This window comes from Cervus elaphus, chromosome 7, assembly GCF_910594005.1.
Source record: "Cervus elaphus chromosome 7, mCerEla1.1, whole genome shotgun sequence".
Taxonomy (NCBI): domain Eukaryota; kingdom Metazoa; phylum Chordata; class Mammalia; order Artiodactyla; family Cervidae; genus Cervus; species Cervus elaphus.
The window spans coordinates 12,546,572-12,569,095 of record NC_057821.1 but is presented as its reverse complement, the minus strand read 5'-3'; the positions used below and the strand labels follow the sequence as shown (position 1 = coordinate 12,569,095).

Here is a 22,524-nt window from a genome sequence, read left to right as displayed (position 1 = left end):
AGAGGCTTTACACACACCCAACCCTTACCCTTATCTGCTCTCAAGTCCCCAGAATGTCCAGAACCTAAGCACCATGGGGAAAAGGATCACATCTATGTATTCCTAGTGCCTAGTACTGTGCCTGGCACAATGTAGGGGCTGGATAAATACATGTTTAATCAGTGCAGCAGAGAGGCCATGCCCTCACCTCCCTGCTCCCTTGGCCTATGGAGGTCACACCTGCTGATCTGGTCAGGAATGTCCCTCCTCCACTGCTGCAAGCCCTGGGCACCTCCACCTGGAGTGAAGAGCAGGAGCTGCAGAGTCGGGAGCTGGGACACTGGGCCTGAAGCCCTAGAGACAACTGCTTTCTAAGGCACTCCTGGGACCACAGGAAGCACTGTGGAACCCTAGCTTAAGAGCTCAAAGCAAAATATATCTCATCACAAAATGCATCTCCAGCACCCAGCAGGAACACTCTCCTAGCATTGCACAAATGACAATTTCTGAGCCACTGAAGCTGAAGCCTATTTAGCACTATGAATTCAGAAGCAAAATCTTGTTCTCACCCCATAAGAGTCCCTTGGATTTGTAAACATGCGATCGAACACAAAATCCATGTTAGCCATCTTCATTGCTGCCCTGCAACAAAGCAAGACAGAAAAGCACACCTCAGTTACAGACAGATGGGAGGGTGGAGGCTCAAAAGGAAACATCGACCACTACACATTGGTGGGGGGGGGGGGTGGGAGGGGGTGGGGGGTGGAATGCCAGCAAACCTGTTGAGGAAGAAGACTCCTCGGATCATCTCGTAGGGATTGGCCCGGGTCCGAGCTCGCCGCATCTCCTCCCCATCCAGGACATCAAACACACTCTGCCGGGAGAGAATCAGAACCACAAGGTGAGCATCACCCTCGGGGATGGAGCTTGATGAGCCGGATTCACAGCCCTCTGAAGAGCTAGGCCTCTGCTGCATCCCAACTCTGAAATGATCAGACATGTGACCCCAGACAGGCAGCTCGATCACTCTGCCTCTCAACTACCTCACTTGTAAAATGGTACAAAATAAAAGGGAAGCAAGCACGTGCCTGCCACGTGGTAAGTGGTATTAATCCTACTGGCACTGCTAACCCTCACTGCAAGCCTGCTTCTCCACTCCAGCAGCAACTTGGCAGGGACTAGAGTTTTGTTATGAAGGGTGTACCCAGAAAGAAGGCAGGCAAACCAAGATGAGGCTTTTCTGAGGGCACCTACCTCACAGCAGGGAACCCTTCTCTTTCCTCTAATTCTCTCTGGAAAAAGAAAGCCTCACTTTACCTGAGGATATTTCCAACACTCTACCGAAAAATAAGCTCTGTGAGGCTTGTCTCAGGCCTTGCTTCTTCTCCAACTCATTTTCTCCTCAGTTTCCCTGGCTCACCCTGCCCCAGGGAATGCACCTCCTGACCAAAGTCAGGTCAGGTCAGAAGACATCAAGGGGAGAGTAACACCAACTATCTCTTTTAACTCTCACAACAACACTGAGTATTTTTTTCTTCCCAATTTAAAGATAAGGAAACTCGGAGAAGCTAAAGCAAATGGTCCAAAGTCACTCAGCAAAGAAAGAAAAAAAAAGCTGCAAAACTAGGAGTTGAATTCAGCTCTGATACTGAAGAATGATTAAATCTTTCACTATGCCAGCCCCGCTTCAGGATTACGACGAACCCACCCACTGAAATTAAGTGGTTCCCTTCCTGGCTACTGACCACAGGGACAGAACAACACTGCGGGGCAGGGGAGTCACCAGGAAAAAAGACGTCTCACAGAAACACGCCAGACTGACATCTGCTCTCCAGGAAAAAAATCTTAGCTAAATTTCAGCTTCCCCACAACCAACTCAAAAGAACAAGAAAAGCCCAGCACAACACTCATACAAAATCTTCAGCGCCAGCTCTAGCCACGAGGCCTTACCTTACACTTCAACACGCTGCGAAGCAGGCCTTCCCCACAAAACTCTGTTTCATCTTCAATAATCATCTTTCTCTGCAGGGAGAAGAAAACAACCCGTAATGACCACATGTGACCCCATCTGGGGGTGGGGGGGGGAAACCAGGGTTCTGAGTGAGCAGAGCAGTCCCTGCCAGAGAATGTCAACCCCTGAGGGACGGGGAATGGAAAAGCCTAAATCCCTCCGGCTCAGCTCCAGACAGCCGCGAGAAGGAGCAGCCCCCTGGGGCTCCCCCGAAAGCACCATATGGATACAAGACTCGTGAACACTGAGGCTGAGAAAAGCAAACAGGGAGGAGACACCCAAGCTGTCTGTCCCTAGAGCGTGGGGGCAGAAGGATGGGGGGCATTTGGGAACACCCCAAATGACAGAGGCTGTCCTTCAACCAGGAAGCCTCTTGCTCCGTGATGAGTATGAAGGCAGGACCTCAGGCACTGACTTGGCAGCGTCACAGAAAACAAGGGTGTGGGAGCCTCACGGGGATGAGAGTTCAGCGTCATGTATGAGTGAGGCTGCCTCTAAATCAGTGGTGCTCAAACTCGGTATTCTCAGGTTTTACACTCTGTAAGATCACTGAGGATCCCAAACAGCTTTTGCTTCTGTGGGAGACAGATGTGTATATTTGCGTGTGTGTGTGTGTTTATATACCTTAATATAAGTTAAAACCGAGATGTAAATATTTACTAGTTCAGTTTAAATGAATGTTATATTAATATAAATAAACGTGTATGAAAACTATATTCCAAAAAAAAAGATTGAGAAGAGTGGCACTGTGTTCCATTTTTGCAAAGCTCTCAGCATCCAGCTTACTACAAGACAGTGAGATTCTCCTGTCCACATGTGCACTCAACATGTGATATCACATGTCATAGCTTCTGGAAGACTTCACAGGACACTTGTAAGAGAATGAGAATGAAAAAGGCAAATAACTTGTCAGAATCATGAAAATAACTGCCTTGGAGACCCTCTGAAAGGGTCATGGAGATTCCTGGAAGTCCCTACACTTTGAGAACTGCTCTCTGGAACATGCTAATCTGGTAAAACTATATATACTTAACTCTTACAATTTTACAGAAAGAGAATAAACAAATTCCTTTAGTAACAACTCCCTCATTCTTTTCTGAGGACAGAGGTAGTCCTTTTTATCTACCTGGAACAGTGCCCAGCAGTGACCAGAATATATACAGGTGTATAATAAGCTTCTCTAAAAAGCATCCAAGAGGAAGACAGAAGTTATGCATTTTGTGCTGCCTTGCAAGGTAAATGACTAGGAGGAAAAAAGCCCTGTGTGCCACATCTCCCAGGGGTATATTCATGAAGCTCCTGACACCCTCTTGATGCAGCTTTATTCCTGCCAGAAAGCTCAGATTCACACTTTTCTTAAACTGTAAGTATACAGATACACACACCTGATTTGAGGAGGAGAAATGTCAGAAGTGTCAAGAATTCAGAGTACATTTTCCTGAACGCCTACCTTCCCCACAACCATCCAATCGCTCATTTCCTGAGTGTCAGGAATTTCAGTGGTACATTCTGGGAACCATGACACCTGCTCGCAGGCACTGGGCTACAAACAAAAGACAGGCAAGTAAGTCAGGTAAGGCAGACCCTCAGGGCCATGCCCCAACTCACCAGGGCTTTCCCCAAAACGATCGAGGGGCTCAGAGTGAGAAGTGTCCAGGATGCTGAGGCCAGTGGGAGTGTCAGATCTAAGAACTGAGCCAGGATTCTGAAGTTCAACTTCTAAAGGCCAGGGCCAATTCTGGTTTGAATTCTAAGAAACTTCTCCAACTTTCAAAGTTTCTTTCATTTGTTCCAATATTATTTGATGAACACCTACTGCGGACTAAGTGCTCAGTACACAGAGGTAAAAAGACATGATCCTTAATGCAGGTGGCCTATAATCAGAGCAGTGGGGACGCAGAGAAGAACACAAGTCTACAAGGTAATTACATCAGGAAGACAGTGCAACGAGCCTCACTTCCCGATGCCTTTTATTGCAAGACACAGTAGAAACTGGCTTCTCTAGTGCTGCTTCCTCTGAATTTTTCAGTTACTTTCCTCACCAAGCTAAAACAGTGGTTTTCATCCTGGCCACACTTAGCATCATCTGCAGACCTTTTAAAAAGTACTAATGCCTGGGCCCCCCCCTCAGAGTATATGATTCTGCTGGTCTCAAGTGGGGACTGGGTATAAGGACATTTTTAGAGGTCACCAGGTGATTCTAACGTGCATCCAGAACTAAGTTCACAGGGCTGAAGAGACAACGATTATAAAACCTAAATCGAAAAAACAAAAAAAAAAAAACCTAAATCGGTGGCTAACCTGCATTGGCAGCTCAACATTTTCCCTCCAAGCAAGTGTGGAGAAGAGATTCACCATTGCGAATTGAAGCAATGAGATTAAAGGTAATATTACATGCTCTGAAAAGCATAAAATGGTATCTCAATGCAAGGTCTTGAGGGCAAGCCAACTACCATCAACAGAGAAAAAGTTTAAAAGAAAAATTACTGAAAACTTTTGTCAATGAATCTAGCAATGAATCATGGCTTCTCTTGTTGGTCAAAGCCGGTCCGTTTAGGTATAAAAGTTGTGAATGATAACCTCTACAAAGAAGCTCATACACAGTATGGATGCTCCTTTGGAGAGGAATAGCAGATTCAACCTCCCCATGGAAGTCTGACCATTACGGCTACCACAAAGTGCACTCTGTCTGAAGCTCCACACCTTGCACTCCATATTCCTGGACAGCAGTGCCACTGAGCATTCTCCATGCAGTGCCTCCAGGAACCGGACGTTCACCTCAGGCCACCCAGACTCAACTGCCTTAAAGAAGTGGGACTTCCCTGGTGATCCAGTGGTTAAGACACTGTGCTTCCACTGTAGGGGGCACAGGTTTGATTCCTAGTTGGGAAACTAAGATCCCACATGAGCTGGCATGGTCAAAAATAAGCAAACTGATTTAAATTTTAAAACAAAAACAAACAGAAAGAAGTGGCCACCAACAAATAGTTGAGGCAAACTCTTAACCAAAAGAATATCTTTAAGAAGAAAAAGTGAATTATGGTAAATGGTGATTAGGTCAGCCTTGCCTCAAAAAAAATTATTCATGGAATTCCCTAGTGGTTAAGACTTGGCGCTTTCATTGGCATGGCCAGGGTTTAATCCCCAGTCAGGGAACTAAGATCTCACAAGCCATGTAACAGGGTCAAAAAAAACCCCCTTTTTTTCAATAGCCTGTCTCTATTAAAAACAGATTTTATGAGCAAATTTCAGATTCCAAGTTTAGCAAAGTTAGTTCTAATTCTGCCCTATTGGGAGGGTAGGGACTTTTCACCCACTCTAGATAAATGAGGACATGGAAAATACCAAGGAGTTCGGAGGCATAAACCTACATCTAGCCCCAGTGATCAGTATTTGCCTATTTTGCATTGTCGCATCTCCTTATGACTACAAGGCAACACAGCAGGAACACTCTCAGAATCCATCAACTCCTGGTTTGTTAGCATCTTACTCTGACACTTTATTAGGCTTTTATCATGCACAGGTTCACAGAACTTCTTTGCTGAACTGGAACAACAGGGAGACAAAATATCCATTTTCCAGAGTTCAGAGCAACATTTGAAGCTCAACTTAAGCAACTATATGGAAGGCTAGACATTTGTATTTCATTTTCTCTAGTTTCAACTCTATAATGGTAACATTTTATCATTATTTTTAGATACTTTTATTATACTCACTTCAAATCCTCTGTGGAATAAAGTAGGGCATAAGTAAATCAATAAAAATAAACTTTCAAAAAAAAAATTTCAACATTATCTGTACCATCAGAGGGAATCTCTTTAGATATTCAGGATTAAAACAAACTCACACTCAAGGAGATAAGCAGAATAAACCCACAAGAGAAAAGCTATTTGGCATAAACAAACACCTATTTAAAATCAGGATATCATAAACTTGAGGAGGTGCAAGGACCTTGGAGGGTACCTGATCCAGTTACTCACACAATGGGAGAGTGGTCCTCATTTGGCTCACATGAATCCTTTCAGCAGAGGGAGCTCACTACCTCCTCAGGCATGTTCATCACTGGTGAAAAGCTGTATCTATTTATTCAAGTTCTTTGTGGAGACACTCTGCCTTTCTGTATCTTCTACCCACTGGTCTTAGACCCAGTCTTATACAAAGCAACAGGAAACAAATCCATAGCCCACTGTATCTCCCCTAGGCTCCTCTTTTCCATTTTGAACACCCCCATATCGTCCATGTAAGAAACTAGTTCCAATCCCCACTAACCACCCTGATCATACTGCCTCTGGGGACTTCTAGTTTGTTAATATGGTTTCATAAAGACATAAATGGCCTTCCCGTCTCCTCCCCATACGAGGTACCTCTGGCTCATCTCGCCAGTTCACATTCAGCTCTTGGTCAAAGCCTTGCAGTGTCAGACCCAAGCCTCGTCGACCTTTCTGATTAGAGGCCTCAACGATGTCCTTCCGACCCTGGCTGTATTTACCCAATCCTTCACCTTCCTTGAAGCCCATCTTGGCCTGAAAAAGAGACGTAAATGGTGCATTTATATAAGCAAACAGAAGTGGAGCACTTACATAAATAAACATTTATTCAGTCCTTCTACTGTGTCAGACACTGTATTAAATTGTGAGAAATATAAATGAGTAAGGCCTAAAGTTTTCCTTCTAGCCTAATAACTGCAGTTTGATTGTGAGCCCTGTGGCTGTCTATTCTGGGGGTGAAAAGTCTAGGGCAACCACAAGTTGGATAAATGAGAAGGGACCTCATAGCTGTAATTAAAGGCACCAGGAGTACATAATGAATCTCACTGGACATTTGCACAACTACCCTTCCAGCTAATTTATCTGATTAAGTGAGAAGTAGATCTAGAGCAGAGCTGATAAAGAGAACATAATTTAAAATGGAACTGCTTCCAGCGGCAACTTCTAAACCTTACCCTTAACCAGTCAAATGGCCTTACTAGGGAAGGACAATGAGGGCTTGAAGGAGCCCACTTAATCAAGAGATTAACTGAAAAATCACTTCATGTAAAACTGAGGTATGGAAGGTACTCTAAGACAGGACAGAAACATCTGTTTAAATGTCACAACTAACTAAAAAGCTTACACTAGCGTCCTGGGCCCAGTTACATATCCCTAAAACCCCAAACCCACATACCCTTGTCCAATAAAAGAACCCCAGCCCTAAAGCCCTGTCCCTCTAGAGGCCTGTATTCCCTGTGGAAGGGGCACTACGGGCTCAGCGGCTGGATGGAATTCCCACAGTAGCCACAGACCTTTCCCCAGGTCAGAGTCCGAGTCACCAACCTTCCCATCTCCCACTTCCCCCAAGCTTTTGGCCCCCAAATCAGAATCCTGACTGGGACTTCAGAAGTAGCAGTTCTCATTCTTAAATGACTCCAACAGAAAACGGAGACGTCAACTGTAATATTCGCGAAGCTAGACAGAAGACAAACTTGGATTTCCCTGACCTTTGCACATATACTGAAGTCTGATAAGAGAAGTAAGCAAGTCTTTTCTTCCACCTTCCTCCTGTGGTATATCAACAGGGTACTGAAGGTGGAAAGGAAAACTGGGCCCTCTTTTGGAAGTTAACATAGAAGACAGCTCTACTCCCATTTATTTTAGGAATCTGGGAGTGAGCAGGATTTTAGTCATTTTTTTAAAGATCACTCACTAGAGCAAAAATCTCAGCATGAAGCCTCCTTACCCACCAACACACATCCACGTGCTCACACATGCTCATAAGAACTCACTACTAAGGAGACCAAAGGCCGCCCCAGCTCTGGACAGGAGAAGCAGGTCTGAACAGCCGCTTCCCATGGATGATTCAAATGTGATACGTGTATCAAGAAGGGGTTACGCGCTCTCTGCTGAACTACAGCAGCTGGTAAGCAGAGGGAAAACTTACACCCTCGCTTTGCTGCTTCTCCTGCCAACATGGCTTCCCTCCTCTCCTTCTGCTGGTAGAGCTTTAGAAACCCAACCCAAGCGCTGACATACCATGAGCCTCTGGGACACACTGTTATACATGGAGTAGCGAGAGGAAGTTCCCTCCACAAGAGAGTCTGCCTTGAATGCATCGTCGAAAGAGTCCGAGCTGCGTTGCTTCCCCTCAGTCTCGCTGTCAGACCCACTTAGGCTTGTAGCAGATGCTGGAAAAGAAAAAAAGAAAATGTTTTGGTGTGTTTATGGCACAATATAGCCTCTAAAAAAGTTTCATTTATACAACTAGTGTTCGGTACATGCATTGCACACACAAAGTTCATTAAGTGACCCAGGTCAAATGTATTCTCTACCTCTTACAAACTGTGTAATCTTGGGCAAGGCCACTGAAGTTTCCTAAGGGTATCTGACACACAATGGGAGTTCAAAATATGTCTTCCTTTCCCATCTCTTACAAAACTGGGATGACAATACCTTCCTCATAGAAATGTTTGAAGATTACGTGAAAAAATGTTATTTGGGAGCACATTGTCAAATAAAAAATTTATTAACGATGAGATTATTATTTCTGCTATTTATTAGTTGAACATCAGTTTCCAAACACTGATACCTGTTTTCATTTTCAACAATTCTATCATGGGGACTATCTATCATAGTTTGCGATTGTCTACCTCCTAGCTTCCTGTTTTCATGGTCCGTCAAACTTTTGGCGGGGGCGGGGGGGGGGGGGGGGGGGCGGCGGGTGGCTACAGCACAGCCCCAGAGAAGAGCTGGCTCACAGAGTGAAAGTGGGGGAAGAGAAGGGAAGAAGTGAAGGGGGAGGTGGGGATAGGAAAGAAAGAGGAGGAAGAGAGGGAAGACAGGGAAGACGGGGGTTCAAGCAGCCGCACTGAGGCAGGGAAAAGAGGAGCCGCAACTGAAGGCTCCAGCAGGGAGCTGCCAGCCTGGGTGAGTCCAGCCAGTAGCATCATTTGTCAGCAATTTTGTTGCCCAAAGACTCCAAATAAGACCCACCTTAGCAGCTACTAGAAGTGGTGGGTTACCTGTCTCCTGGCCAAAGGTGGGAAAAGCCACAGTCTAGATAATCACTATAACTGCATCTTTCCTTCTCTTTGATAGATATGTGAACCTCTTAGAAGATTTTAAGGAATTCCCTGGCAATCTAGTAGTCAGGACTCAGTGCTTTCATTGCCAGGTTCGATCCCTGGTCAGGGAACTAAGATCCAGCAAGCTGCATGGCATGGCCAAAAAACAGAAAAAGATATCTCAACCCAATATAGTTTTATTCAGGTAGTTTCTTAGGCAAACCCACCCAAATTTGGAAATAAATTCTATCTCAAAGATCAGTTAAACAGGGGACTACTTTGGTGGTCCAGTGGTTAAGACTCCAGGCTTCCACTGCAGGGGGCAGGGGTTCGACTCCTGATCAGGGAATGAAGATCCTCCATGGTGCACAAAGTGAACAAAGAAAAAAAAATCTGGTAAACAATTTCTGCATATTCCCACTGAAAATGGTATAAACTGCAAGCCAGGAGGAATGCAGAACATGAAATGACAGTGGTAGTGTTCAATCTGATCCCAAGGTTAAAGAAGCTGTACCATGCTCAAAAGTATACAAATCTCATTAATAGGCAACTATGCTTATTTAAGAATAAAATTCTGGGGACTTCTTTGGTGGAACAGTAGATAAGACTCCCTCTGTCAATGCAGGGGTCACAGGTTCAATTTCTGATCTGGGAGAATTCCACATGGTGCCGGAAAACTAAGCCCCTTCCTCCCAGAGCCAGTGCTCTGCAGCAAGGCAAGCCACTGCAGGGAAAGCCCTCTCATCGCAAGGAAGAGCAGCTCCTACTCGTCACAACTAGAGAAAGCCTGCATGCAGCAACAACAATCCAGTGCAGCCCACAATAAAAATTTTTTAATTTCTTCAATTTATGAATATTATTCTTGCAAACATCTCGTAGTTATTAGGATATAAATGCTTGCTATTTAGACCTAAATACTTAACAAACCTGTTAGGTATTTCTTTTGGTATTTTAAGGGCATAGTGAAAAAAGTTAAAGCAACTCTAAGACTGTCAAGAACCAAGAAAACTTGGGAACCTCCACTCTATGTATTGAAATGATGAGACCACCAAGACACGTTGTCAACTGGATAACAGAAGACTGAGACCATATTCATGAGCATGGCATCCTAACTTTCATGTTCTCAAAAAGGACAGTAAGAATAAAATAGAATAAAATTTTTATTTCTTGTAATTACAAAAAGAGCTTTTGGAAGGCAAGATATACAAGACCAACAAAAGTGACTAGCCACACATGTGGGGTTGAGGCACAGTGAAAGAATACCAAAATGATTACTTGGAACAAGTGGAAAAAGTGAAGCCTGACTTCTATTTTTATATTACTAGAGTTTATAGTAGCTATCTTTTATATTTTTTTATTTATGAACCATGTCACTGTATTAGCTATCAAAATTTTAAATAAATGTTAAGAAAAAAAAAAAAACAACCCTAACTTAGCAACATAGCACAATTCTTTTAAGAAAGAAAGGCGGTCCTTGAGAAGAGATGTTGACTCAAAGTTTGGCTGCTTGTGGGAAGTATTTGAGGAAAGGCACAAAAGACAGCCATTTAAAAAAATTCTCTATATACCCAAAATGGGCTTTATACAGGTATTCATAACTTGAGAATTACATTCTAATTCTAAAGCCGGTCTGCACTGATCCATCCATCTCCCTGTGAAAACACAGAGTCGCAAAGGGTTGACATTCAGAAAACCGCGCAGTCTTCCCTAGCACCCAGGCCTGACTTTCCCTTCCACGGAGCTCCAGTAGCACCAGTATTCACACTGTCGGCACAGCATTCATCACACTGCCTGAGAGCTAGTTACCACATGCCACCCCACTGGACACAGTCACTCCTAGGAAGCAAGGACTGTGCCACAATTAACCTTCTGTCTCTAACACTTGAACTGAGGCTTTGCATTAAAACCAATGAACTAGATACTCACTATAGTGAATTTAAAGAACTGGCACCCAGTTGTCATCTTTGCCTAGCATCTACTGAGTGTACAAGCCCTTAGGACATTCCTTCTTACAATGCCTCAAACATGTGGTGTAAGACAACCAGCCCTCAGAAATACAGGGAAGGATACATGCCATTATATATTAGGTTGGGGCAAAAATGATTGTGGTATTGGATTATGAATTTTAAAACCGTTATTAACGAGGCTCAGACACATCTTTATTCATCAAAATAAGAACCATTACAACCAACACATTTTTGCCATTGAGAAGTTGGTTTATTCCTGTAGCATAAAAATCCATGCTTTGGGGTTCAACAAACTCTTGCAAAGCATTTTCTGCCTCCCACTGGTTGTGGAAGCATTTTCCCTGCAAAAAGTCATTGACAGCTTAAAGAAGGGGTATGGTGGATGAGGCAAAACTCAGTAGCTCAATTTGTTCAACTTTTGAATCACTGGTTGTGTGACATATGGTCAGGTGTCGTGGTGAAGCATCGGGCCCCTTCTGTTGACCAATACTAATTACAAGCGTTGCAGTTTTCAGTGCATCTCATCGATTTGCTGAGCATACTTCTCAGACGTAATGGTTTCACTGGGATTCAGAAAGCTGTAGTGGATCAGATGGACAGCAGACCACCAAACAGTGACTATGAGATTTTTCTGGTACAAGTTTGGCTTTGGGAAGTGCTTTAGAGCTTCTCAGTCCAACCACTGAGTTGGTTATTGCTATCACATAAAATCCATTTTTCATCACACATCACAATCTGATCAAGAAATGTTCATTGCTGTTGCATAGAATAAGAGAAGACGACACTTCAAAATGACAATTTTTTTGATTTGCAGTCAGCTCATGAGGCACTCACTTACTGACTTTTTGTACTTTTCCAATTTGCTTCAAATACCAAATGAAGACAGAATGGCAGACGCTAGGTTCTTTGACAACCTGTGTAGCTGTAACAGGATCAGCTTTGATGACCATTCTCAGGTGGTCGTTATCAACTTTCAATGGCCAGCCACTATGATCCTCATCTTCAGGGCTCTTGTCTCCTTTGCAAAACTTCTTGAACCACCACTGCATTGTACATTCACTAGCAGTTTCTAGGCCAAATGTGTTGATGATGTTGCGCATTGTCTCCACTGCTTTATGACTTCAGACTCAAGAAAATAGCTCGAATTTGCTTTTTGTCTAACATCATTTCCATAGTCCAAAAAGTAAAGATAAACAGCAAGTAAAAAGACATTAGCAAAAAAAAAAAAAAGCGAGAAATGTGCATTAAAATGATATATAATATCACATTTGTTAAGAATGTACTCCAGTATCAAATGGCAAATTTCAACAATACAAAAACTGCAATTACGTTTGCACCAATCTAGTATTTGTTCAAATACAGAGTGTACAACATCAAAAGTGAACCATAAAGTTGTGTCAGCACTGGTTCATCAATTCTAACAAATAGCACTCCTGAGAGAGATGTTGGTAATGGAGGAGGCTGTACACACAGGGGCGGGGGTGTAGGAGGTCCTTTCTACTTTCAATTTTGTTGTGAAACAACCTGCTCTAAAAAAAAAAATAAAATGAAGTCTTAAAAAAGTTTTTTAAGGTTCAACAAAAAATTTAAGCATGAAGATGGAATACCTATATCCTAACAGAGAACTGTGTTCCCCTTGAACTACTCTTTAGCACCCTGTACCCCAGAAGGCCAAAAAAGGACACCTTATACTGTTTAATAGATCAGACAACAACTTTGGTTCAGGACCTGTTTTTATAAACGGCCCATGTTGTATACAATGGAGTACTATCCAAAAGTATCAATCCTACTCCCAGAGAGCTTAAAAATCCAACAGCTAAGATAAACATGCATTTTTAAGTATATATAACATTCTGCAAAAGAAAAGCAGGTGAGCATGTGTGAAAAAATTAGAATAAACTTAAAACCAAAAGTCTGGATTCTGAGGAGGAATGTTGGCTGAGAAAATCCCTGAATGAGAGGCACCAGATCGGCCTTCGTCCTCTTAAGGTAACTCTCCAATTCCCTCAACAAGGAGCCGACATGCTTACGTGGGCCAATGCAGCACACATCACAGAGTGCTACTCAGAAGGAAAGACCCAGAACGTTAACAATGAGTAACCATGGAAACTGAGAGGTATGGTGATATTTATTTTCTGTCTTGCCTTTTCTGCATTTTCTGTGTAAGAAATAAGAATATATTATTAGTTTCAAAATTAGGGTTAAAGAAAAAAAACGATAAGGAAATAAAGTCTCATTCAATAAGCCTTGTGCAGAATTTGTTTCCAGAGTAATCTTCAGAGGGCAGCAGATATGAGGGGAAAGACCTGAGCAGCTCAAGACTAAGCCTGGGCCGCTCATCACCCATGCAGAGGAGAGATGTGCGCCCAGCAGAGCTCCCACACGCTGAAGCGCTGAGCTTCCCAAGGGCAGCGTCTTTCTCCTCGGCTGCTTCCCTGCCTCTAATCTGTACAGCTCAGGAGGGGCAGCTCTCTGCGCACAGCCCTCAAGTTTCTCAGGGAAGCCCAGGGATCCTGGGACCAGCTAGCCTAGAAGCTACAATGTTACATCAGTTGTTATTTCTTTCACCAGCCATCTGGAGACACACACATCTATCTATATAAAGGTGAGGAAAGCCTGGTATCCTTCTCACAAGACAATGTGCCCTTGGTCCAGCTCTAGGGAGCTGCCAGGCTGTTAGGTTTGCTTAAGGATCCATCAGTGGGCACCCATCAACAGTATGATTACCATTCCCGGGCATGCAGGGCTCCTGCCACCCTCAGATCCCAAAGAGAGAGAGATCTTTTGTTTTGTCTTCATAACATTTTTGGGCCAAAATGACAGGGAGAACCAAATTTGGGTGCAGGGCTCACTGGGCAAATCCGTGGTGGCTCGGGTGCAATATTCCTGGACTCTAGCACAAAGATCTTTCCACACCATTCCTCTTTCCAAGGTGTCACCTAGAGTACAGCTGTCCCGCCCAGGGTCTGAGAATGAGGTTGAGGGGAGCTAAAATATCCGACTAGGCTTTTCTTTGTGAGATGGAGAAGTGTGCTAGATTAGCAGATAAGCCTTATTTCTCTATTTCATGTGCTATTTAAAGCCTGTTCTTAGCCTGACACCATTAAAGCCAAGTGCCCTGGAACAGTCTTGATGTCCACAAACTGCCACGGCCACTACTCATTTTCACCCCTGGGTCTCTGGGGCCACTCTTTTCAGATGAAAAGAAGACACCTGTCTCGGCTGCAGCAGGAGCTAAAGAGGAAGTTTAGCCACCCAAGACTGGTAGGAATTTGGCAAATATTGATCAGACAATCTTATAATGAGGATATAAATTAACAGGAGTAATAAGGTCGGTCTATTAAAATCATGAGTTTCATTAAGAACTTGCCAAAGCTGGGTGGCATTCCCATTTACTCCCCAGGAGCTTCCCTTCTAAAACCTACCCAAGAGCCCAAGACATTCTTCCGCATTTCACTTATGATTTCTTCGCTACCTGATAGAAATCATTACTCTTAAATCATTTTAAAGACAAGAGGTTTATTTTAGAGAAGAATCAGAGGTTTCCCAGCTACTGACAGAATTTTTCATAATATAACAGCAGGTCAAACATGTCAGGATTAAAAATGACAGGGACAACACACAAGGAGGGACAGCTCCAACACTAATGGTCAAGGTGAGCAGCACACGGATGCAGAAGAATAAATTACGTACTTCAATAAACATCACATCCTGCCTAACAACTGCTGTGGAATACACTCACTCCTGTTTAAAGACTCAATTTCTCCTTCATGCCAGACAAATGGTAACTCGTTAGAGCAATTTAAACAGATACCGATAAAGGAAGTTTTTGATTAAGGTCATGAATCTGGGCTGACAGGAAAACGATGGTGTTTCAGGGGAAATAGCCTATTTAGGGAAGAATTAAACCTGGTGGAGGGGAAGGCACTTTCGGCTGAAGGGGCCCAGCAACTTCCAGAACAACACACTATGGGAGGGCTGGGAGCCCACACAAGATGAGCAGCTGAGGAGAAAAGGAAATTGTCTTGGGGTCTAGACCAACTTATCCAGGATAAGAACAAAATGACTGCCATCTGCCCCTCTTTGCTTAATTTCCAAGTTTATTTAGGCTTGAAAATGCCTTCAAACTCCTCTCAAAATACTCAACACACGATGACCCAGTGGTCATGACAACAACATCCCTTTTCTTCTTTAGTCTGGTCAGACGTCAGTCTCAGACTGGCAATGCAGCTACCCTGTCAATAATGCAAAATAAACAAACTGATTAAACTAAATAGACCTATTAATGAGTCACCACATTGATCTAGCAAAAGAAGCACAAACAAGGCCCAGGCAGACAGAAACAACAACTACTGATTTTTTGTTTTTCTATCTGAACTCCCTAAAGAGCATTTTTCAATCATCTATTCAACAGTATGTCCAGGTAGAAGCAGTTGTAGAGGAAACACACCTGCTTTAATGCAGTGTCTTGAACAGGAAAGCCACAGAGAGCTCTCAGGGGATATGCAGTTTCTGGGGAAGACAGAAAACTACCAGAGCACACTGTCCAGGGGATGTCTGAGAGAAATCAACACAGAAGGAGATGATATTAATGGAAAGTACTCAATGAAATGATCCTCTGCAGACTGGAACAGGGGTGGGCACAATCAAAGAGGTGAAGCATTTTAAGGGTTTTAGAAAAGATACCACTGTTGCTTTCCATCAGTTCTATTCAGTAAATAGTTCAGTTCAGCTGCTCAGTCGTGTCCGACTCTGCGACCCCACGGACTGCAGCATGCCAGACCTCCCTGTCCATCACCAACTCCTGGAGTTTACTCAAACTCATGTCCATTGAGTCGGTGATGCCATGCAACCATCTCATCCTCTGTCATTCCCATGTACTGAGCCATTTATTCCATGCCAGGCATGTGGCGGCAGGGGGAGGGGCACAGACAGCAGTCTTGCTGATGAAGACACCAGACACTCATCCTCAGAGTTTTCTGTGGAACTGCCCCCCCCTAAGATAAGCTCACCGCGGAAGTTAACAATGTTTGCCTCTGCCTCATTTTTCTGCAAATCAAGGGGACCAAATGACCTATTGCCAGACATATACAACATACTGGCCACCTCTAGATTTCCATTCTGTATACACAACAGAAACAGTCAAACCTGACTGAGTCATACGGTGCTACTTCTGAAAAGGTTAAAGCCATTTGGCAGAATTAAGGGGAGTCTGTGGGAGAATGGAAGGGAGGGGGGATAATCGCAATTCACAGTCACATTTTTAAAAGCTTGAAATTTAAATTAGACTGTTTCCCTTGAAAGAGTGTTAAGAAAAAAAAAAAAAGAGTGTTAAGTATACACCTTCATCTCCTGGGAGTCATTCTCTTGAGAGCAAATGTCCCCTGAGATCCACTTAGGACCAGATGCCTCCACCACCTAAGTATTCCCCTAGGCACACATTCCCTTTCCCCCATGCAGGCCATTTCTCCTGCTCAAGACTGAAGATTCTACCTTCAAGTTGCTCAGATCCCAGGTGATAAGCAAAATCCCCTTCCTCAACAGTTGCCAGAACCGATTCGCCCAATATATTTTTGCCTTCCCAAATTAGCAATCTCAGTGACATAAACCCTTTCCCACCCACCCTAAAATCTGTGACAACTTTAAAGGCGCACCTATCCCCACACAGAAGGTTATAAGAAGAGTCTCTTATCTAGCAGGGATCAAGGCCGCACCAAATGCTTCATTAGCTGTCTGCAAGGTCTGTCAAGTTCCTCCCTTCTGGACCAGCTACTCAGTACACCTGATGAGTAACTGCCCTTCAATTAGCCAGCCTCTTGAGAATAAACTGTATTTTCTATAACCCTCAAGGGGATGCTTCACACTATTTCAGTCACCAATCTGTTACCAAATTTCATTTCAATTTACCATTGATCCAGCAAAGGATACAAAATGCAAGACTGCTGGGGGTACTGGGTGTCCAAAACATCATATCCACTCAGCACTGGGAACATGGCATTTGGAAAGAGGGTCTCTGCAGATATAATCGAATTAAGATGAGGTCATACTGGATTCGGGTGGGCCCTTATCCAATGACTGCTATCCTCCTAAGAAGAGGGAAATTTGAACACAGACACACACAGAGGCAAAGACTGGAGTTATGCTGCTGCAAGAACACCAGGAATTGCCAGCAACTAGCAGAAACAAGGAGACGGCAATGGCACCCCACTCCAATACTCTTGCCTGGAGAATCCCATGGACGGAGGAGCCTGGTAGGCTACAGTCCATGGGGTCGCAAAGAGTCGGACACGACTGAGCAACTTCACTTTCACTTTTCACTTTCATGCACTGGAGACGGAAATGGCAACCCACTCCAGTGTTCTTGCCTGGAGAATCCCAGGGACGGGAGCCTGGTGGGCTGCCGTCTATGGGGTCACACAGAGTTGGACACGACTGACGTGACTTAGCAGCAGCAGCAGCAGAAACAAAAAGAGGCAAGGCAGGATTCTTTCTTACAGCCCTGGGAGGGAGCGAGGCCCTGCTGTAACCTTCATTTTAGACTTCCAGCCTCCAGAAGTCTGGAGAAAATATTTCTGTTGTTTTAAGCTACCCAGTTCACAGTACTGTTAGGAGTTAATACAGCTGGAACGCAAGGAAAATGCAAACACGGCTACTGCTAATTGTTTGGTATTTCAGGCAAGCTCCGAGACAGAAAGCTTCACAGAAAGCACCTGCGGAAACTGAACATCTGCAACCCTGGAAAACAAGCAAAGTAAAATGGTCGTTTCAACCAGATCAGTGAAATCCTTAAAGCTTAATGCAAACAGTGAACACAGGGATGCCCCATTCCTTCGGGTGTTTCTGACCATAACTGCCAAGGGAACTAAGAAAACAGAATGCAAAAACCTGAGGGAAATTAAGCCAGATCACCACAGCAAAGAGCCCAGCCCTGTGAAAGAGCCCCAGGATCATTAACAGCTGAGAGCAAGGGGCACTCAAGGCTCACCACTACATCCACCTGGCTGAAGGCAGCAAGTGCCACTCACTGAAGGGCCACAACAGAACTAAGGCACACCTGTAGAAAGTCCAGTATTTTAGTTATAACACATTCCCAACTCCCAACAGGAGAATGGCAAAAGAGAAAGTCTACAGCCGATAATCTCAGTAGAATTTGCCGAATTTTCCTCATGGGGCAGTGGACTGTATTCTGCCCAACTGAGGCATCAGGGATTCAAGCAGCCAGATGGTCAGTGATCTCTGACCACAGAAGCAAGCTTACCTTTTGCTGCATGATTGACAGAGGAGGGAGGCTCATCATCAGATGTGGAGCTGAGGTTCAGGGCAAGCTCAGCAACTCTTTTCTTCTGTTTCTTGAGAGGGGCAGTGCATTCTGAATCATTTCTCCTCTTCATTGTTACTGCAACCATAAATCCAGATAGTCAGCTGCCCTGGTCAGAGCCACTAGGATCACAGCAGGGAATTCCAGAGAGTAAACCATTAATGGGATGAAAGCTGGCAACTCCAAATAGCTGCCAGTGCCAGTGCTTGAACAGCGTCTTCCTTAGAAGGATATCCAGGAAGGCTAGCCAAGCTCTGGTTTTCAATAAGAGCTGTCAGTTTTACTGGAAAATGTGGTGCTCACAGACCCAGAGGTCTCTGGGCCACTGGTGTCAAATACTAAAAAGTCATGGATCAACTCCACAAGCCACAAGGGAAAAAAAGGCCTTAAGGACTTGCTATTCTATAGTTCTGATGCAACAAGGGACACGTGTGACAATAAGTACACTGGAAATTAATCATGAAACCTAATGAATATCAACAACTATTTTCAAGGTGAAAAGACCATCCCAGAAAGACTGCTCCATCGCATTATTTCACCAGGAAAATTAAGAGATCATACAATATGATACAAATACTGGTTTCTGGTTTACTTCAGGATATTTGAAAACATGGGAGAATTGGGACCAAGTTTTTGAATGGAGTAAGGAATGGAAGCAGTGGTTGACTTGACTGAAAAAACGGAAGAGTGGGAAAGTCAGCGGGACCAGACTTATTATATCATAGGACTCAGGTACAAAACCAGCAATTTTAAGAACAGGCACCCGCCTCCACAAAAAAAGAATGGAAGGAGGCGAGGTACGTGTGACCATCATCCATGCCCGTGGGTAAGTATGAGAAGCAAACAGGAGGGGGGAAATGAGATGGAATGAAGTAATAATGAGATTCCTGAAATCATTCCTCAAGGAATGATTAAATTGAAAAACAAGAGTAGGTGAAAACAGAGTGGTTTATACACAACTGTTGGCTATAAGAGGACTCAGAAAAGAGAAAGTACTCAAAAATAAGAGCAAACAGGTGGGTGCTCAGCTGGCCTGCAACTCCTTGGGGAAGGGGAGCTGCCGGGGCACAAGGGCAGGTGAACAGCATGGGTCAGGACAGCAACAGAGTGCTGAAATCCAAAGGTATCACTGATCTCTCGTGATTCAAACATGAATCACGTTTCACTTCTCTCCAGCTCAAGGATGAGCCAGCCAACCCAACACACAATCTCCTCCTTTCTAAGGAGGCAGCCTCTTAACTAGGCACAGGCAGGAGCTATCCTGAGGAAGAAGGAAGAACAGGAGATGCTGAACAAACAAAGCAAAACCAAACTGAGCTACATTTAACTTTATGGCAGGGTCTTAAAAAGCTTCCCCCCACCCCTCCCCGCAACCACCACCACCATCACCTCCAAGGCCCATAACCTAAGCTAAGGGCCCTCTGATTCCTAGCACCTCTGGGGGAGACTGAAGCACAGGAAACTCAAGAACTGTGTTGAGATGGATGCAAGAAAAGGAGTGGAAACTGTGCAAAAGGCAGGAGACACTGGTGCTCCGCCCCTACACATCCTGGATTTGGACCTTCCAAACCACCTTATCCAACCCTCTTTCCTTTGCCACTGCAAGGAACTGAGGCCCGAGAGGGGAAGGCCGCGCAGACAACCGACCTACCCACCACAGCTCAAGTGACCTACACATCCATAAAAATGCAGGGAACTCCTAAGAGGAAGGCAGAAGGCCGGCTTCGACTCGCTGCTCTCCCAGGGAAGGGGTTCAGATCCCCTTTCCATCTCCCCAGGCCTGGGTTTCGCACCGCCACCCCTTATCACGAGAGGGAAGAAATGAGCTCGCGGCCCCCCCGGCCAGCCTTCTCATTTGTAGACAACGTGACTGTGTGAAGAATATGTGCGCAGAGACGTGTCAGCAGCGGCTGGTGGACTGGAGACAGGGCGCGGGGGAAGAGACGGGGGTATAAGGGAGGACGGGAGAGAGAAGGGGCGACGAGGATCACGACCGCCAGCGCGGGGGCCAAGGCGGCGGCGGCGGACGTGAGGATGCTGAGCCCCGCGCGCCCGCCCGCTCGCCGCCCCCCCACCCGGGGCCGCGCGTCGGCACTCACGCTGAGGGAAGAGGGCAACCTGCCAAGGAGCGGAGAGGGGGGGCGGTTAGGCCGCCGATGCCGCCGCCGCCAGGCCTGGCCCAGCCACTGCCAGAGCCGCCGCCTCCTCCCTCAGTTTCGCTTCCCCACTAGCCCGCCCCGGTCCGCTGGCCGCCTTGTCGCGCTCGGGTCCCGCCCTGCGGGCCGCGCAGCCTGATGACGTCAGGGCAGCCTGATTCCCTCCACCCCTCGCGGGCCCTGGCCCCGGGGAAGACCTGCTAGGCTTCGGGCCCGCCCCACCCCCACCCTGCCCCGGGGCGGTCCAGGGCGCCTGCGCAGAAGACCCGACGCGGAAGGACCATAAAAGCGAGAGTAACCTGGTATCTAGTCTTCTGGCTCTAGAGGACCAGAAACAAACGTGAAAAACAGAAAAAGCCAAGTGGCATTGCATCAACTCCTCTCTCAATCTCATCATTGTCTTAATTTTACAGATTAAGAACAAGTTTAGAGAGGTAATGGGTAAAATGGTTTGAAGGCACACGCACCCAACCTTGTTCACTGCTGTTATCTCCAACGTAGAGAAACAGTGCAATCTCTATAGATATTGAAGTAAGGTCCAGAGGAAAAGGAGAGCTGCCTATGGCCTCTTACCGTACGGACACAGATGGCTTCCCATGCCAAGCTTCTCTTCTGATCTTCAGACCAGTGGGGCCAGAAGTTTGCTGAGCATCCTCGGTGTCACCTTGTTACCGGAATCCAAGCTTCCTCTGCTCGCCCCGGGACAGGCCAGTGACAGGAGATCAAGGCTTGAGGCAAGGAATGCAACTTCATTTGGAGAGCTGATTGAGAACCTGGCAGACTATTATATCAAAATAACTATCTTGCCAGGTTTTTTAAAATAGATCAGCGATGGGGGGAGGTGAGGAAACAAAATAAAAAGGCCATTGATCTTGCAAAGATCTCCTAGAATAGCAAGCCTCAGACAGGGGATGTGTTAATTTCTTACCTCTTGCCATCTACAGGGGGACAGGACTCTGAACAAAGGCGCTTTAACAGTCAGGCAGAGGAGCAGGATTCTCTGAGGCAGGACTTACAAATGATTATAATAACAAAAGTAATGAAAAGCAAGTCTAAGAAGCACCTCCAATATGGAGTCAGAGTGGGCTTTTCCCTGCAACAACTTCACACCCATAAATTCAAGTCTGACCTTATGTTCTCCCATAGGCCTGCTCTTTTTCCAGTGAATGGCACTGAGGTAGGAGACGGATGGGCCCCTGGACTGGAAAGCTGGTGTTTTTCAACTGGAGTAAAATTGAAGCTTTGCTTTCTCCAGACACTCCAAGGACAGAAGCTGAGCTGTGCTGAAATAAAGAGATAAAATCACCACTCCTGAGATCAAGGAAAACTTCCCTGTCTGCACATGTGCAGGAAGGCTCCTTAGGGGTCAAAAAAGGAGGGGGCACAACCCCACAGTAAGTGTGGACAAACCCCTACAGGTTTCTGTGGTGGAATGCATCTTAGCAAAAAGTTGTGCATGCATGTTGGGCAGGGTTCTAGAACAGGTCAAGTGTGGGAAAAGAAATGAGATAACTGACCAAAGATTAAAAAAAAAAAAAAAGCAGGAAAGGACTTCCCTGGTGGTCCAGTGGCTAAGACTCCATATTCCCAATGCAAGAGGCCTGAGTTCCATTCCTGGTCAGGGAACTAGGTCCCACAAGCTGCAACTAAAAATCCTACATGATGCAATGAAGACCAAAGATCTACATGCCACAACTAAGACCTGGTGCACCCAAATAAATAAAAATGAAATTAAATATTTTTTAAAAGGTTTATTTTTGCAAATGAAGTTAAACCTTCAACAGTTTTTTGAATCAAGGCAAGAACAATACTTTTTCAAGGAATACTAGAATTCTTCCAGTATGTTTGAGCTAAAACTTCAACTGTAGTTTTTTGTTCAAAGATGAATGAATTCATCTTTGGATAGATCAACATCTTAACATCTTTGATTCAGTTTATTTAAGAAAGAAATGGACTGCATATCTGTGGTTCAACTTAGAAGCCATAAGGTAGAAATAACTTTTGAAAGACTTCTAAAGTGTTCCAGAAATTTGCAGATTTCTCTTTTCAAAAAAATT

General features: G+C 44.9%; 1 protein-coding gene across 1 annotated transcript in view; it reads right to left on the bottom strand.

Annotated features, from left to right (window-relative positions):
• Positions 1-20,592, bottom strand: part of CMTR1 (cap methyltransferase 1) — a 53,046-nt gene extending 32,454 nt beyond the window's left edge. The window contains exons 1-8 of the mRNA XM_043907347.1: positions 20,411-20,592; positions 18,252-18,389; positions 7,999-8,150; positions 6,355-6,513; positions 3,441-3,533; positions 1,930-2,001; positions 759-853; positions 549-621 (exon numbers count right to left, since the gene is read on the bottom strand). Coding sequence (XP_043763282.1) covers positions 549-621; positions 759-853; positions 1,930-2,001; positions 3,441-3,533; positions 6,355-6,513; positions 7,999-8,150; positions 18,252-18,384 — 777 coding nt within the window. The 5' untranslated portion in view covers positions 18,385-18,389; positions 20,411-20,592. The remainder of the gene's footprint in view (positions 1-548; positions 622-758; positions 854-1,929; positions 2,002-3,440; positions 3,534-6,354; positions 6,514-7,998; positions 8,151-18,251; positions 18,390-20,410) is intronic.
• Positions 20,593-22,524: the final 1,932 nt, after the last annotated feature.